We start from the raw sequence: 18,053 nt of genomic DNA on the forward strand, positions 1-18,053 counted from the left end.
AAAAAAAAAAAAAAATTAAAAAGTAAGGTTTCTAGGACTCCAGTTCTTATCAGTTAAGTCTGGGTGCTAGACATGAGTGCAGGAGATTAAGATCCTGCCATCTGAAGTTAGAATTGAATTTGAATTTCTGGTTTTGTTCTTTGGTTGAATTATTTAAATTGCATCGGTTTCTGTTCCTTATCAGAAAAATTAAAATAGTATCACCTCATTGGATTATTGTCCGTCCTTTCTTTCTTTCTTTCTTTCTTTCTTTCTTTCTTTCTTTCTTTCTTTCTTTCTTTCTTTCTTTCTTTCTTTTCAGTACAAAGGATCAAACTCAGCACCTTGTGCTTGCCAGGCAGGTGCTTATGCTGCTGAACTATCTCCCTGCCCTTCACTGGGTTAATGTGAAAATTACATAAAATAGTACATAGAAATTGTTCAGTATAGGCAAGCAACATTAGCAATTACTATTAGTGAAAAGCTTGTCACTAGGTAGCAGTGCTAGGCCTGGCTCACCTACCTTTTTTTTTTTTTTACCCATTGAATAATGCTTGCCTGGAGAGTTTTAAAATTTTGTGGCATAGGTAATCAGGTGCTTTAGCGTGGTTCATAGAATTAAAAATGCTTTGTGGATTTTAAAGAGAAATTGTGTTTCAAAATAAATTAGAGGTTCAATATTAACTACAAATCCCTGAGCTTCCTACCTCCAGGTGACATCTTCATGCCTTCCTACCAAATCCGTAAGAGTTGCTGTTCAAGTGTGGAAGGATGAATCCTAGGTTACATGTGTGATGTTCAGCTGGCATAAGTGTTCTTAGTACTCGGTTAGACTGGAGGTTTTCATAAAACCAACTTTCTACTTGTATCTTCAGGAAAGAATCTTACTCATTTATCTGATGATGCTGGCTTCCTTAATTTTGTTATAGTGGAAGAAATGAGAGTGCAGATTATTATGGTGCAGATTTTTAGAAAATGACTGTATAGCTTACTATAGTTTTGGTGAGAGACAGAGACTCCTGGAATTTTCTAATAAGCTATTTTCCTAGTGTGTTGAAGATGAATATTGATGTTTGTAGGATACCTGGTGTTGAAAATATCCTGAACTTTGTACTAGCTAAGAGAACTTTCATGTTTCATGTATGACCAATGCATTTTCCTGTTGGAATGAATCGGGGCCCAGGTTTTGTTTTTCATTCTAGTAGTGTGATTCTGTACATGTGCTCCTGAAGTGAGCAGCATGATTGATTTTGGGTTTGGATATACTTCTTGTTCAGATGCCATTATCTTATAGAAAGGCAGAGTGAGTTCTGGGTTTTACAAGGAATAAAATAATACATGTAATTGCAGCAAAAGGCTTTGCTGTTTACTGTGGGTTTCTTTCTTTTTTCTTTTTTTTGGTTGTTGTTCTTTTTCTCCCTGTCCTCCTTTTTTTTTTTTTAAAGGACCCTAAACTACTGTCAATGGCATATTCAGCTGTTGGAAAACTCTCCAGGTGAGTAAACTCTTTCTTAGTGAGAGATATCTTTTTGGCAAACACAAAAAATATGCAGAATATAACAGTGGATGGAGAATTTCTTGTGATTCTGAGAGGAAGTGTATATAATGGCCATAGGTTGTTTAAATATTTTTTGTAGAAGACAAAAATGACATTAAAATGTCAAATATTTGAAGATATATTACCATATGAAATACAATATTACAAGACTATAAGTTGAATTTTCATCATAATGGGTTATAATTTTTCTACCCTAGAGACATACACGATTGACTTTAAATTCTTATTTACTCCTAAACTTTGTAATCGCATGTTCAAGTTTCTTTTCCTTTGGATAGCATTTACATTTTTTTTTTTTTTTTCGGAACTGGGGATTGAACTCAGATCCTTGCGTTTGCCAGTCAAGCACTTATCCTACTGAGCCATCTCCCCGGCCCCTGGATAGCATTTACATTACAATTTTTAAAAATCTTTCTTTCCTTCCTTCCTTCCTTTGATACAGGGTCTTGCTGTGCAATTTAGACTCATAGTGATCTCCTGTCTCAGCCTCCCCAGTTCTGGGATTATATCACCACACCTGATTTTTGGTTTCCATTTCAGCCCTTGGGGCCGGCAAAGCATGTGGCACCGGGGATCAAACCTAGGCCCTTGTGCTTGCCAGGCAGGCACTTAGACCTCTGAGCTGTCTCCCCAGCTCTAAGTTATAATTCTGAGTGGTTGAGGTTTCTTTTCTTTTTGATAGTATTTACATTACAATTCTGAGTAGTTTTGTTTTCAAAACAGCATTTTATTTTCATTTGCTCACCATGTACTCATTGTAGTCATCTTCTCTTCAAGCAGAGAAAGGTAGAGTGTTCTCAGTGCTTTGGCCTCAAGCACAGATTCTATATTGATCTGTGTTGTCTAAATTAATGCTCTTATTTTTGGCAATCCCCCCCCCAGAAAAAAAAAAAACCCAAAAAACAAACAACAACAACTTGGGTTTAGAAGAAAGAAATCTCAGATCCACTTACACAAAGTATAGGCTTATTGGTAAACCTTATATCTTGTCTATTGCTGTGAAGTAGCAGAGGCTCCTACTATGATAGCCTTCAAATTGCAGTTTTATCTTATCTCTTTCTTCATACTAAAATCAGAAATATTAACTGAATGCATGGCCTGTTAGAGAAAAAACATATGAAGGCTATACATGTATCTTTAAAAAATCAAGGGTTATCTAAATTAAATACGATGTGTCCCTAATTTATGAGCAAGTTCCATTCTGGGAGAATGTAAGTCAGATTTGTTTGTAATCCAGCAAGGTGAGTCTTATCCAGTACACCAGTGAGTCTTATATATGTACCTGTGAAAGTTGGCTATCCAGATGTACATAAGTTGGGGAGTTACTGTACTTGAAGAATTAAATGCTTTTTAAAAAATATTTTACTCTTAGGTGAAGTACTCTAGTAATGTTCACATATTCAGAGTTTAAAAATGTGAGTTCAGGAAAATCTGTGTGTAGTTTCATTTTCTCCCTTTGTACCTCCTGGAAATTTGTGCTAGTAATTATATTTTCTGTTCTCTTGCAGTCGAATGCCCCACCTATTCACTAAGGATATAGCTCTTGTACAACAGCTTTTTGAAGCTCTTTGTAAGGTAGGGAAATAGGTAGTAAGTGAATGCTTTCTGCATGGATGCATGTCTGAAGGTTGACGGGGAGGGAAACGTTACTTTTATCTTTACAGGAAGAACCTGAGACTCGACTTGCTATTCAGGAAGCACTGTCTATGATGGTTGGAGCTTATAGTACTTTGGAAGGAGCACAGCGCACACTGATGGAGGCACTTGTGGCTTCATACTTAATAAAGGTAGGTCTAGCTCTGAATGATAGTGGCAGATAGTATACATATTTTGTGCCAAAAAGGAGGAGTGCTTCATTTGACACAAAAACTGTATGTCCAGGGTATTGTGATGTTTTAGTACATGTATACATTTATGATGTTAAGATCTGATAAGAAAAACTGTATTCTCAAACACGTATCATTTCTTTGGGGTGAGAAATTAAAAATTCTAGCTCTTTTGAAATATATAGTATAGTACATTATTGTTAATATCCATTGTCATTCTGCTGTGCAATAAAACACATTCTATTTAACTGTAACTTGGTACCGGCCAGCCTTTCCCTGTACTTTCCTGTGACCTACTTTACCCATGTGTCACTAATTACTATTTAACTTCTATGAGGTTAGCTCTTTTAGATTCTACACATGCATGAGGGCTCGTAGTACTTGTCTATTGGTGCCTGTTCTCTTAACATAACGTCTTCTGGTTTGGTTCATGTTGCCTCATATGACAAGATCATATTTTACTTTTTTTTTCCTTTGGCAGCACTTGGGATCAAACCTAGGGCTTACGTGCTGAACAAGTGCACTACCACGGAGCCATCCCTTTAGCTCCACATTTTACATTTTTAAAAACAAGATTGAATTACTTTTCTTCTAACTACTTTGCAAATAAGGAGTACTTGCTGGCATATGATCTACTTTTAATTCCTCATGGGAAATTTGATGTTAAGGGAGAAGTGGTATTGTGCACAGTGGTTATGTTTATATCTGTGTGGGAAAACTATCCTTATTGCCATGTTTTCTAAGTTGGAAGTATTTTATCTTTTTTTTTTTTTTTTTTGCCATATAATATATAACCACACTTATTTAAACTAATCCTGTACTCTTTTTTTGGTCTTTATGAGACAGGGTCTCGCTATGCAGTTCAGGGTGGCCTTGAGCTCACTTTGTAGCCCAGGTTGGTTTTGAACTTGCAACAATCCTCCTGCCTCAGCCTGCTTAGTGCTGGGATTACAGACATGCATCATCATGCCTGGTAGTATTTTATCTTTCTTTTTAAAAAATCTTATTTATTTATTTATTTATTTGGTATAGGATCTTGCTGCGCAGCAGCTCAGTTTTGTGTCAACTGAAGCACTCCTTCTTTTTAGCTTGGATCATATAGTGATCCTCCTGTCTCACCCTCCACAGTGCTGGGATTATAGACATATGCCACCACACCTGGTTTCAGGGCCAGCACAGAATGTAGTACCGGAAATTGAACCCAGGTCCTTGCACTTGTTAGGCAGGCGCTTAGACCACCAAGCTATCTCCCCAGCCCTATAGTCGAGTCTTTGTTCTGTAGTTAGTGTTAATTTTAGAGCTAATCTGAGAATGTGCTTCAAATTTTTAAGGACTCCAAATAGGATAGTCTTTGATTTCATCCTTTGCAAAATACCTAAATTTCACTTATATAACTGAGAGTTGGAGAGGCAGAAATAGTGCTCAGAAACTGTCATAGACCTGTTCTCAAGGTTTAGGTTGGACATGTACATGTACATAGAGATTCTTTAATTATGATCATTGTGGCTCTTTCCTGCATTCTTAGAGGATCCTTTTAGCTCCTTACATCATCCTTGCTCTATGAAATGCCACTGTCCCAAAGGTTTTATTTATTTTATTTTTTTCCATAATTTTATTGAGAAACAAATAGCAATGAGACAGTTTCAGACCAAATTGGTAGGATAGTTTCAATAATTAACACATTGCATACATTCTTCCTAGTGGTTAATTGCTGTACAAGATGCGGACGTGATAGCCTATTTACAAACACTATTAGAACAAATCCCTCTATTCATTAACAGAATGTAACTATATATCCTAACCATTTTGAATACACAGATACAAAATGGACATTCATCTCTATCCCCCTTTTTTTTTGTTAAGTTACGTTATTTTAATATTATAGGTGTGTTAACTCAGCAAAATATTCTAAAAGAGTCCAGTAGTCCATAATAGTATTGGGTCTTCCGCTTCACTGGCAATGTCAGAAATTGTTGACCTGAGTCCCCTACAGCTCAACATAACAGCATGGCTTTACTTCTTATACTTCGTTTTTATACTTTTCTGCTGGATGGTTAAAACCAACGTAAAGAAGGACCTATGCAACAAGAGTTGTAGCTTTTGGGTCTGATAAGGTCAGTGAAATGCCCTCAGGATTTATCCTGAGATCCTATACCTCAGATTGTAGGTCCTTTGTCAGTGTCAGCCACGTGGATGAGTCACAGCCATTGCTTGGCCAATGTACTCTCTGTGAAAGCCTGAGAGAATGTTTTCTCTCCATGTGACTCTCCTTAGGCACATTCTACATCATCAATCACTTTCCTCTTTGGCTCCATAATCTCCTTGATCCGAAACTCTGGGACACTACTGAGTTAAATGATGATACAGTACAGGTTCTCACATGTCCTGAGTCTTAATTGACCTTGGAAGGCTAGGGTCAAAATGTAGGCTTTCCTTGCAGCCTTCCTTTTTCTCTAATTTTGGTTTGCAAACTTAGGTTATTAACCCTCCAGAAGAGAAGCTTATTGTTATTACCATACAATCTAGGCTGTTAAGCTTAACCTCACTATCTGTCTGAATATCAAACATCTTAGGCATAACATGGAACAGGTATTTTTCATCAAGTATTGATATGTTGAACTTTAAGTCCCTACAGAATATGATGAAAAAACATTTAAAAATTAGAATATATTTAAAAAAATAGGCATAAAGAATTATATAATTTTTATGTTTACACATTAAATCCAAAAATCTAACCATATACAGCCTTGAAGCAGGACAGTCCCACAACGTTCCTTTTCCTGTCTCTTGCCTTCATTCACCACCCTCTTCGTTTTGAACAATCATCTACCTGAGAGACAGCACAGTAGCAACTGGCATGTCATGACAAGCAGCCTGTATTCAGAAGACCAGAATGACAGGCATTCCAAGCATGAAACTACTATTACAGTGTCCCAAAGGTTTTAAAACAACATAAAGATGTGATTAGGGCTCAGTGGTAGAACATATACCTAGGATGAATGAGGCCCTGATTTCAGTCTCTAGCCCAGAAATGATCAAAACAAAGATATCAAACAAAATACTTTATGATTTAGACATATTTATTGAAATATCAACTTAAATTTTGGTTTGTATACCATTAGGGTAACTTAACTAGAATGAGTTCCTGATAATTAAATTTTCCTTTTTCTTTCTTCGGGTGGTGGGTGTCTGTGTTTTTTACATGTCGAATAGCCTGAAGTTCAAGTTCGACAGGTGGCCGTGAAGTTTGCCAGCACGGTGTTTCCCTCAGATCACATACCTTCCAGATACTTGCTCCTACTGGCTGCAGGAGATCCGTAAGTGTCTGAAAGGTGTTAATTTGAATTTAAGTTCATTTTGAATTTGACAATTCTATAATTCAATAGATTGAATTTAATATATTTGTATACTGATAATGTATGTAGGTTACAGATATATCTGTATTATTTGATACATAGATAACATGAAAATATGTTTATGAAATGGGGAAGTGTAAGTAAAGCAAATTATATGATTTATATGCAGTATACCTATAGCTCTAAAAACAGGTTATTGGAGAAAAAAGAATGTTACTGATGGCTTGATGACTTTCATTTTATATCTAATGTACCAAGATTTTAAGTGAGATATATATTGATTTTGTATTGAATTTTGTTGCTACATTTCAAATATGCAGTTTTTAATCACTTAAATGTTTCTAAAATTGGGATCTAGGGGCCAGGGAGATGGCTCAGTAGAATAAGTGCTTCTCTGGCAAAGGCAAGGGCCTGAGCTCAATCCCTGGTTCCACCAAAAAAAAAAAAAAAAAAAAGGATCTTTAAAGAGCTGTACATAAATTTAATGACGTGTGTATACATGTTAAAACAACTGCTACTAAGTATATTATTAGCATCTTACTAAGTCTGTTATGTATTGTCTAGTTACTAATGTCTTAAAATCTACAAAGCACTCTAATACATTCCATATCAAATTATTGCATTCAAAGTTTAGAATTATTGCATTTTAAAAATGAACTTTTTATGTTTTAAAGTCTCGTTTGTGCTGATGAGTGGTTTGAGTAAAATTATATATCCTTTGCTCATTTGAATATCCTTTTTCATAAACTTCATTGGTTCAGTTTTCAAAAAAGTATAATTCCTTGATAAATGTTTCATTATTCTAGTCAGCCCAAATATAATGCCTTGGTTACTGATTACTGTTTTCCCCTGTAAATTGAATGTATTTTGTGATGATTTTTGGTTTAGTATTTTAACTTAATATTAGTATTGCCAGGTCCTGACTTTTGGTTTCTGATTTTGGCTCATGCTTTTTACTCATTTCCATTTAGATTTGGTTGTTTGGTTTTGTATTGTCAGTTTTGATTCTTGTGGCCTACTATTTTTTACTTGTCTGTCTTAAGTTTTCCAAACCCCATGCCAGAAGGCTCTAGGGTCTGGGATATGACTAGAGTGGTAAGCAGAGCTGTTAACCACTCTGCCTTATCTCCAAGCGCTGAAATATTTTTATTTACAGAACCAAAATTAACCATAACAGATAGAAGTTTTCCTTTAGTTAAAACTTTTCTTGTCAAATGAAAATTTTCTGACAATTTGAGTCTTTATTATTTATTCTTTTCAGCTCCTTATAAGGTGTTGTTAGGGAAATGACCCAATTCAGGGATAATGATTGATTTAAAAGGACTTTTGTATGGTATCTGAATTAAGATATTACTCAGGCCATTCTCTGGGTGGCTTTAAATTGGTTGGGTTTTACATTTTTTAATATATTGATGTCACTTATCATCAATTGCCAGTTGTACAGAATTGTTGCTGAATTCTATTTAGGTGTCAGAGTTTGGATGGAGTGTATAGAACACTGGACAGTCACTGAATTTTAAAATGTGTTATATTTATTTATGATTTGCTTTTATGAAAGATAATGCATACACATAGTTATTTGTTCATTGAATTCCAATATTCTTTACTGTTTTTATGTCTGAGTAAAAATATACAAACCAGATGACTTTCTAAATCTGATGACATTTCTGAAAAAAAGTACTTTTTTATATTTTACTCTTTATTTAGTCAAGAATATATTTAAGATATTTTCTCAGAACTCTACCAAATAAATTGCTGTTTTTATGCTTCAAGTGATAATTCTCCATTTGGTGAAATTCATTTTTATTCTTATTTGTTTTTCTGAAAGACGAGAAGAAGTTCATGGAGAAGCACAACGAGTGTTAAGGTGTCTTCCTGGTAAAAACAAAAATGAAGGTGCTTCTAAGCAGATGCCATCTTTCCCAGAAATGGTATATTATATTCAAGAAAAGGTATGGTATATTTTTTAAATTACTAGTTTAAAATATATAATAGATTATAAAAATAAAACTGTGCATTTTATTTTATATATTTTTTTTTTTTTTTTTTTTTGCGGGACTGGGGATTGAACTCAGGACCCTGCGCTTGCCAGGCAAGTGCTTTTCTACTGAGCTGTCTCCCCAGCCCCTGTACATTTTGAAATAAGAAATTAATCACTAATTGTTGAATAGTTGTGATGTCTCTAGCAGTGTTAATGTTCACATTGAGGGGTACATGTAAGGAGGAGAGGTACACAGTTGTTAAATGTAGCTGGTCTTTTCATCTAAATCCGAATAGTTTAGTAATTTGTTTCATGCTCTGAATGTTTTGGCTGTGCAATATTTAAAATTGTGTTCTCTTGGCATGGTGTGCTTGAAAGTATACCTACTTTTTTATTTTTTTGCTGTGCAGGGGTTTGAATCCAGAGCTTTGTATAAGTGCTGTACCGTGTACTACAGCTCCATTCATTCCCTTTTATTTTTAAGGAAGCTATTCTATTTATTTTCTTAATTCATTCCCTTGTTATTTTGTGATACTGGAATGAACACAGGGACTTTACAATGAGCCACATCTACAGGCTTTTTAAATTGTTATTATTGTTTATTTTGGGGTAGGGTTTTGTTAAGTTACCCAGGCTAGAATTGAACTTGCCATCCTCTTGCCTCAACCTCCTAGAGTACTGGGATTATAGGCATATACCACCATGGATCATAAATTTAAGGATGCTTCAAGGATGAATTAAGGTTTCTCCAGCAGATTCCTGTTTTTGCAAACCTCTGCTTTTGAAATATTTTCTGTTGGTGGATCCTAGTACAGTATTGAAAGTAGTGATACCCTGTTCTAATCATCCCCCTTTTTATATGTGATTATTTTAATGTTTGAAGATACTTTACTGCCTTTTACTTCTATTGATGATTGTAGCTTTTTGCTAGGCACATATGTTAAGAGGGTTTTAAGTCAGTGTGCAGTAGCGATGATTCTGTTTTTCATAGCAGAGTAATATATTTCTGAAGATGTCTTGTGCTCATGCTTTTTGGAAATCACTATTAATAAGAACAAGTGGCAGTTGGTGGCCTGAAACGGGGAGGCATGTCAGTAGATATCTAAAGTAGGTTTATTATTTTAAAAATGCAAATCAGTAATGAACATGTGGCGAAAAGCCAACATATCCTGCCATTTACAGTGTAGGGGACACATATAGTCCACAAGATTGATAGGAAAATGTTTGATTAGAAAAAGATAAATGTGAACCTTGGAAGCTAATATAACTAGAAATGTTGAGTTAAGGAAAAACATGTATACTCCAGTTTTTAGTAATTGTATTTTTTTTTTTTTTTTTTTTTTTTTTTTTTTTTTGTGATAGAAGGGTCTACAGGGTGTTCAGGGTCTCACTTCTAGATTGGACTCGTAGTGATCTGCTTGTTTACAGCCCCCCAAGAGCTGAGATTACAGGCACGTGCTACCACAACTAGTCTCAATTGCTGTCTCTGTGCATTCCAGGGGTGGGGCCAGCATGGCAGGCCAGGGGATCGAACCCCTGGCCCCTGCACCTACTTGCTGGCACTTTAATCCAGTGAGCTATTTGACTGGCCCTACTAATTGTTTTTTGTTTTGGGTTTACTTTTCTTAGGCTTCCCATCGAATGAAAACTCCAGTCAAATACATGACTGGGACCACTGTCCTTCCATTTAACCCAGCAGCATTTGGAGAGGTGGGATTTTCATGTGTTTGTTTTTGCTTTCTGTATGAGTTCTAAAAGGTAGCACTCCAAAAGATGTCTGTGATCTTTGGTTTTATAGGTAAACCCATATCGTAGTGTCATTGTTACTGGGGTATTTATTTAAAAAATACTTGCTTGGTGGTAGGTCTTATTTTAATAATAATCATCTCAGTGTCCCTAGGAACCTGACTCATGATAGGAACGTGCAGATTCACTGAGCCACATCCCCAGCCCTCAAAAAACCAGATGTTCTACATTTATTATTTATTGTTGGGCTTTTGCAACAACTTAGATTTGAGTTTTCAAGCCCACATATTGTTGAGGTCAGAGAGGATTAAATCATCACATTTATTAAAGGAGATTTGATGTTTCAGATTGTTGATTTGTACAAATTGTAAGTAATGTTGTTCATAGTTGAGTAAGAATAGGGTTAGAGAGTGGAATAGTTCTGTAAGAGACCTCTGAAGGCCTGGGTCTACCATCTACTCAAAAAGTGAAAAATTTGAGTTTGCATTCTCTTTGAAATTCCATTTAAGAAACAGTGTTTAGATTTGCAAAAGCTTAATTTACACGTTTTGCTCTATTGTAACTTAGTTAACATATTGAGTCATTTTTATGGCCTTCATTAGGAGTGGGAAAGCTTTATGAAGCAGGATAGTAGAATTAGCTGGAAATTGTTGCTTTGAATAATAGCCTCATTCATTGACTGTTTTGAGAAATTTATGTGATATTCCTCCTCTTTCTGATTTAGATAGTTCTGTACTTGCGTATGTGCCTAGCTCACAGTGCAGGGGTGGTTCCCACCTCTCAGAGTTTGGCTGATATGCAAGATCATGCACCAGCCATTGGGCGCTACATACGGACTTTAATGTCAAGCAATCAGGCAACACCCTCGTCATCTTCTAATAAGAGTGGAGAAACCAACCCTGTTCAGATTTACATTGGCCTGCTTCAGCAGCTACTAGCAGGTGTTGGAGGTAAGAAATTACGATACTAAGGGAGACTTTTAAGTCACTTAAGAACAAATTTAATGTAAAATTACATTAAAATAAATTAAAATTTTATAGCTAAATTTTTACTTCTGTAGGTTGACCTTTTCATTTCTGTAACTGCTGAATAGTCCTTGTTTGTTTTCTAAACTTGATTTATTTATGATATAGTATTTCTTTGATTAGAAAGAAATACTGATAGTAGATACACATCTTTTACATTGTAAGTGGATGTGAAAAATAGGATGTCCCTTTTGATAACTGTTCTGCAAACTTACTCTATTAAAACACATACCATGTGGGCTGGACATATGGTTTAGTAGTGTTCTTACCTTGCATGCAAGGTCAGTCCCTAGCACCACAAAAACAACCCAAAAAAACAAATAACATAGTGTGTTTAGTTTTTGTTTTTTTTTTTTAAAGAATGGATGGAATTTGTGCTTAAGAAGTGGTCTTACACTTTAGTGAATTTGGTGATCTTTGTATATTTATTCTTTTTCTTGAAATTTGAAATGGTTCTGAATTCTTATTTAGGCTTGCCTGTTATGTATTGCCTATTGGAAGCTGTGTCAGTATACCCAGAAAAGTTGGCTACCAAGTTTGTAGATAAAACGGAATGGATTAAGGTATGTCTTTTGCTTATGTATTTATTTCTTTTTGGATCCTGTTATTTCAAACTTTAACTTACTGATTTCCTCTGCCAGTGTTACAAGTCATTTTGAAAATTTCTATTGAACACTGGAAAACATGTCATAAATATCTCATTGCCCCATGTGAGTGAGTGTGGGATGAATTTTTCTGTTTTAAAAATTAAAAGAAAAAGATTTGTATAGTTCAAATAAAGGACATTTAAAGTATCTTTTTATAACTGCCTCACACCTTACCTAAATACCTACAACTTCCTAAATTTTCCTGTTTTTCTTGTACATGTACACAGGACATCACCAGTTTTTATGTTGTATACTTTTTGAATTTGCTTACACATATGCACATGAAATAATTTTTGATTTTTTTCTTCATACAAAAAAAGCATACTGTTCACATGAGTCTGAAACTTCTTTCACTTAACAGTAGAACTTGGAACTATTCCTTTGTAACTATGGACAGAGCTCCACTTTATCGCCTACATTACTTTCTATTGTATGATTTATTCTAGATCCTTATTGATGATGATCTGAGTACTTGTAGTCCACTGTAGTGAATAATACTATTTGCATACTAGGACGTAGGTTTTATAGATGTATTTCCCCAGAGGTAGTATTCCTGAGTCCATGGGCGTGTGCTTCTGTACTTTTGACAGATGATATGAATAAATATGCTTTGTACTTTTTATTATTTATTTATTTATTTATTTTTTTGTACAGGTCTGAACTGTGTAGTGATCTTCCTGTTTTCAGCCTCCCTGCCTCAGTGTGCCCCCAGGGCAGGCTGGGTGTACCATGTAGTACTGGGGATCAAACCCCATTCCTGCACTTGGCCTAAGTGGGCACTTCATCTGCTGAGCTAGCTCGCCGGCCCTTATGCTTCATACTTTTTTGGAAAATTTGATCCGTGAAATTGCTTCTAGTTTAAAAGTTTTTTTTTTTTTTTTTTTTTGCTTTATAGTTCTTTCTTGATTTTAAAATGATCCTGTAGTTTTTGAGTTTTGATTTCTGGCTTTTGGCATTTCATACCAAAATGTTCATGGGCCGGCCGGCGGGCCTGTCTGTCTGTCTGTCTGTCTGTCTTTCTTTGTTTCTTTCAATGATCTATAAGCTACAAATGGTTAACCAACTCAAAAGAAGTAACATTTCACAATATGTCTATAATGTTTTATTGAAACACAGTTATACCTTTTTTTTTTTTTTTTAAGAAAAGATGTTTTAATGTAGTTCAGGCAGGCCTTGAACTGTTGGCCATTGTCTTAATTACTTTTTCGTATTGCTGAGACAAAATACCCCAAACCCAAAATTAAGAAAGGAAAGAATTATGTAGCTCACAGTTTGTGGAAGTTTCAGTCCATTATCGGTCATTTCCAAGGCAGGGTGCCATGGCACAAGGGCAACAGTTCAAAGTGGCAGAAGACAGCAAAAGCAACAAGAGCAAAAAGGGAAGCCCTTGGGCCAGCACGATAGCTCAGTGGTCTAAAGCGCCTACTTAGGCAGGCTTAAGCAAGCACAGGGACCGTGGTTCGATCCCTGGCACCACATGCTGTGCCAACCCCACCCCTGGGGTGCGCTGAGCTGCCACAGAAAAACAGGAAGGAGACCCTTAATATTGTATATAGGTTGCCTGTCCTTGGGTAGGTGTAGAACTATCACCATCTCAGTGCCCTCCTCTTGCACAGGCTCAGAATGTTTATAAAGTGTTCTTTTGTGTGTGAGAAAGACACAGACGTTTGCTATTATGTTGTCAAATTCAGAGCCCCTACTGAGTCACTTAGTTAAACTTATAAATTTCTCATGGTTACACAACATTCTAGAATGGTAAGGGCATGTCCTCTACCCCCTAGGATGTAGAATTGCTGAGTTAGTTAAGCTTGTAGGCTTCTCAGATTGATACAGTGTATCCATCATTATAGCCATCCTTCTGCCTTAGTCTCCCAGGGGTTGAGATCAGTGTGGGCCAACACAGCCAGCTCTATTTTTTTGTATGTAGTTCTGTGGCTAATTTTGTATCACAGTAGCAAAATGGAGTAGTTGCAACAGTAACCCTAGCTCCAGTGAGCCTGGTTTTTCTCTTTATAGGAAAAGTTTGCTGACTTATGTTTTAGATCATGTCTTTTCTACCTTTTTCATGTTTTGTACTTTTGTATCTTGGAGGAAAGTGCACCTAATTTTTTTTTTTTTTTTTGTACTGGGGGTCAAACCTGGGACCTTGCACTTGCGAGGCAGGTAACACTGAGCTATATCCGTGGCCCTAGAATTTGGTATTATATGTTCAGTTTATGTTTTGGAACAGTAGTTTATTGTGTTCTTTTCTCATAGATACCAATAGTTTGACCATTAAAATGCATCATTTTAATTTTAAATGTTAGATGTTAGGAGGATAGCTAATTATCATGTTTTGTACTGCTCAGAGTTTGATGAATAGCAGTAAAGAAGAAATGCGTGAATTGGCAGCATTATTTTATTCTGTGGTCGTGTCAACAGTTTCGGGAAATGAGTTGAAGTCAATGATAGAACAACTTATCAAGACTACAAAAGATAATCATGTATGTTACCAGTTTTGTTATCTTTTTTATGGAAGATAGAGTTTTTATAAAAGTAAGCTGTTTTTAGTTTTTACGTTTCTAGCTGTAAACTGAGAAGTTCTTTGCTTTTGTGATTATAAAGACTGAGATAATTTCAGTTAATTCATTTCACAGACTTGAGGGTTATGTCTGAAAAGGTCTGTTTAGGTGCTGTCAATACGGTGCTTGGTAAATCCAGGAGAACCATTTGTGTTTCCTGACACTTAGAAATACTACCTCTTTTTCCCCCCTCTGCCTCTACTGTTGCCTTTCACTGTGCTTAGCAAAAACAAATTGTGCTCTATTGGTTTCCTTGTATTTGGTGGTTTTACCAATTAGAAATACGATCTTTGTATTTTGCTGGCAGTAGGCAGAAATGACAGTAAAGCCTTAGTGCACTACCACTTCTGTTCACAAACAGTTTGGTTTCCAAACAAAAGCATCTGGCGAGAGTTTGCTTCTCATTTGCAAACTGCATTGGGTGACCAGTACAACTACGGCCATCTTCCCCATACAGTATATATGCAGCTGTCTTCCTTAAAGTCATGAAACAAATTAAGTTCGTAAATCAAGGTATCACTGTATGTTGTAATATTTTGATATTATAGTATGCTATAAGTTAAAAGAAAGCATGAGAACTATATGAGCATGCAAATGAGATTAAGGTATATAAATCTGGGAGTGCATGAAGATAGCTCAACTTCTCAGCACTTTTCATTTTAGAACTAAAGTTTTTCTTGTGTTTCTTAATTTGAGTCATTATAGCCAGTGAAACCTGGAGTGATCACTTTATTTTTGGTGTTAAATATTATGTGATGTGATTCTAAAAACACACTTATTTCAATATGTTCTTTTGTGTGTGAGAAAGACACAGATGTTTGCTATTATGTTGTTAAATTCAGAGCCCTGAGATACAGCACGGATCCTTACTTGCATTGGGATTCACAATTGGAAGATACTTGGCTAAAAAGAAAATGAGAACGGCAGAGCAGCAAGACCTGGACACAAATTCTGATTTCCTGCCTGAGCAAGAAGAACTTATTCAGAGCGCTACAGAAACAATAGGTCATTAATGTCTATGCTGACTTAGCTGTTGCAATTTTTGATTATATAAAATTTTAATATCTTATTTTTTTTCTTTTCAAAGTTTTATTGATAAACATATAGCATTGAGACAGTTTCAAATCAAATCGAAAGTACAGTTTCAACAAATAATACACTGCATACATTCTTCTCAGTGGTTAATTGCTGTACAAGATGCAGACTTGTGATCCTACTTACAAACACCATTAGAAAAAATCATTCTATTCATTAAGAGAATGCAACTATATATCTATCCCAACCACTTTGAATACACAGATACAAAATGGACATTCATAGGTATACCCCAATTTTTTTTTTAAGTTCCGTTGTTGAATATTATAGGTGTGTAAACTCAGCAAAATATTCTAAAAGAGTACAGAAGCCCATAATATCATTGGGTTTTCTGTTTAACTGGCAATGTCAGAAATTTAATATCTTATTATAGTACTAAACTTTAATTTTTAAAATTGTTTGTTTGGTACAGAGACTCACTATGCAGCTTGGACTCATAGTGATCCTCCTCTTTCAGCCTTCTCAGTGCTGGGATTCCAGGGCTGGCACTGCATGCGGTACTGGGAATTGAACCCGGGTCCTTGCACTTACCAAGCAGGCACTTAGACTGCTGAGCTATCTCCCCAGCCCTATAGTACTACACTTTAAAGGAATAAGTTTTTTCCTCTCAAAACTTACTTAGTGTTAAGTAAATTCTTTGATTTTAGTAATAATGAAATTTTTTTTTGTACTTTTCTTCTGTGAATTTCTATATGTTGGGAGTTATTGTGTTAGGGAGAAGAATTTAAATTTGCACAAAAGAACACTATAGGCAGGTGTGGTCATGTATGCCTGTAATAGCAGTGGAGGCTGAGGCAGGAGGATTGCTGAGTGTTCAAGGCCAGTCTGGACTACATAGTGAATTCAAGGCCAGCCTGAACTACATAACAAGACCCAGTCTCAAAAAAAATCAACCCCCACCCTAATAAAAACTAAAAACAGAAAAACAAAAAGAACACTGTGCTCTGTTGATAATGGTATCTTATTACTGAATAAATATGAACAAGTAGGCAATAAGTATAGACTTCGATTTTATTTTGTTGTCTTTAAAAAAATCTTTACTATGTTGTTGATTGCTTTGGATCACACAGATGAATATTCCATTATTTCTGTTTTGTCTAAATGTGCTTACAGGCTCATTTTTGGACAGTACATCACCCCTCTTGGCAATTGCTGCCTGTACGGCCTTGGGTGAAATTGGCAGAAACGGTCCTCTCTCAATTCCTAGTGAGGGAGCTGGCTTTACCAAATTACATCTTGTAGAAAGCTTACTAAATAGAATTCCTTCCAGTAAAGAAACAAATAAGGCAAGTCTCTTTTTCTCCTTTTCTTCCCTTTTGGACTTTTGTCTTCTTGTAAATGAATGAAACAAATTGTAGTAAAGATAAATAACTATGCAGTTGGTGTATTTACTAGTATAAAAAAGAATGATAAAAATGAAAATCTAGGTATTTTCTTTTTTGTTAGGGATAGTTGTGTACAACTGTAGTATGGGTATCTGGTGACCCAGTTATTCAAGTTAGACCCTTAACTGCTATGATTTAGATAGAGTATTAAATTCATAAAATGCTTAGTAGTTTTGTGATTTTTAGAGCAGATCTAAATATTAACTGCCTGTAGTCAGTTTGGTTTTAAGAAGTTAGTGTTAGGGTTTTCAGAGTGGCAGAGAAGCAGAAGTAAAAGGGAGGGAGGAGGCCTTTATTGCCATTGAGGAGGACACAGAGAGGACCTGAGGGAGATAAGGGATTCTCTGACTGAGATTTTACAGACTTTTGCTAGGGGTAGAGTTTGAGGGGCAGGTTCAGTGACATGCAAGAGTCAATTGAGGCTCCTTTGTGTGCGCAGTGAAGGAAAGGGTATCCAGGACTGGGGTGGGGAAGAAGGAGGAAGTGGTCATTGGGAAGATAAACTGTGTTTGAGATTAAGCCATGCTGAATGAATTAGAGCCATAATAATTTAGCAATTTGTACGTGGACTGGTACCTATTTTTTGTTTTGTTTTTGTAAGCAAAGCATCTCAGTATTAAACAATAGATGGTGAACAAAGGAATCAGTGTACTGCAAGCTGAATAACCATGATAATCTTATTTTTGGTCTAGCTACTATAGAAATCTTTCTGAGACTGTTGTGCAGTATAGTTTTTGCAAGCTATTATGACCTAGTCATTACCAACTATTGTTTTTTTTTTTAAATTTTATGTATTTATTTATTTAGTGTGTGTGGCCAGCTCAGCCCACCAGGGGGCGGGGCTGGCTGGCATGTGGTGCTGGGGGATTGAACTGCAGTCCCTGTGCTTTGCTT

The 18,053-nt window shown here is 35.8% G+C and overlaps 1 protein-coding gene across 2 annotated transcripts in view; it reads left to right on the forward strand.

Moving 5' to 3' along the window:
• Nucleotides 1-18,053, forward strand: part of Kiaa0368 (KIAA0368 ortholog) — a 143,892-nt gene that overhangs the window by 85,088 nt on the left and 40,751 nt on the right. For both annotated transcript variants that reach the window (XM_004647268.2, XM_023707544.1), the window contains 11 exons: nucleotides 1,425-1,474; nucleotides 3,046-3,112; nucleotides 3,202-3,324; nucleotides 6,577-6,680; nucleotides 8,548-8,671; nucleotides 10,330-10,410; nucleotides 11,171-11,396; nucleotides 11,943-12,034; nucleotides 14,467-14,601; nucleotides 15,522-15,684; nucleotides 16,888-17,060. In XM_004647268.2, the coding sequence (XP_004647325.1) occupies nucleotides 1,425-1,474; nucleotides 3,046-3,112; nucleotides 3,202-3,324; nucleotides 6,577-6,680; nucleotides 8,548-8,671; nucleotides 10,330-10,410; nucleotides 11,171-11,396; nucleotides 11,943-12,034; nucleotides 14,467-14,601; nucleotides 15,522-15,684; nucleotides 16,888-17,060 (1,338 nt within the window). The remainder of the gene's footprint in view (nucleotides 1-1,424; nucleotides 1,475-3,045; nucleotides 3,113-3,201; nucleotides 3,325-6,576; nucleotides 6,681-8,547; nucleotides 8,672-10,329; nucleotides 10,411-11,170; nucleotides 11,397-11,942; nucleotides 12,035-14,466; nucleotides 14,602-15,521; nucleotides 15,685-16,887; nucleotides 17,061-18,053) is intronic.

The sequence above is a fragment of the Octodon degus genome, unplaced genomic scaffold, assembly GCF_000260255.1.
Source record: "Octodon degus isolate 3935 unplaced genomic scaffold, OctDeg1.0 scaffold00297, whole genome shotgun sequence".
In the NCBI taxonomy this organism is placed as follows: Eukaryota; Metazoa; Chordata; class Mammalia; order Rodentia; family Octodontidae; genus Octodon; species Octodon degus.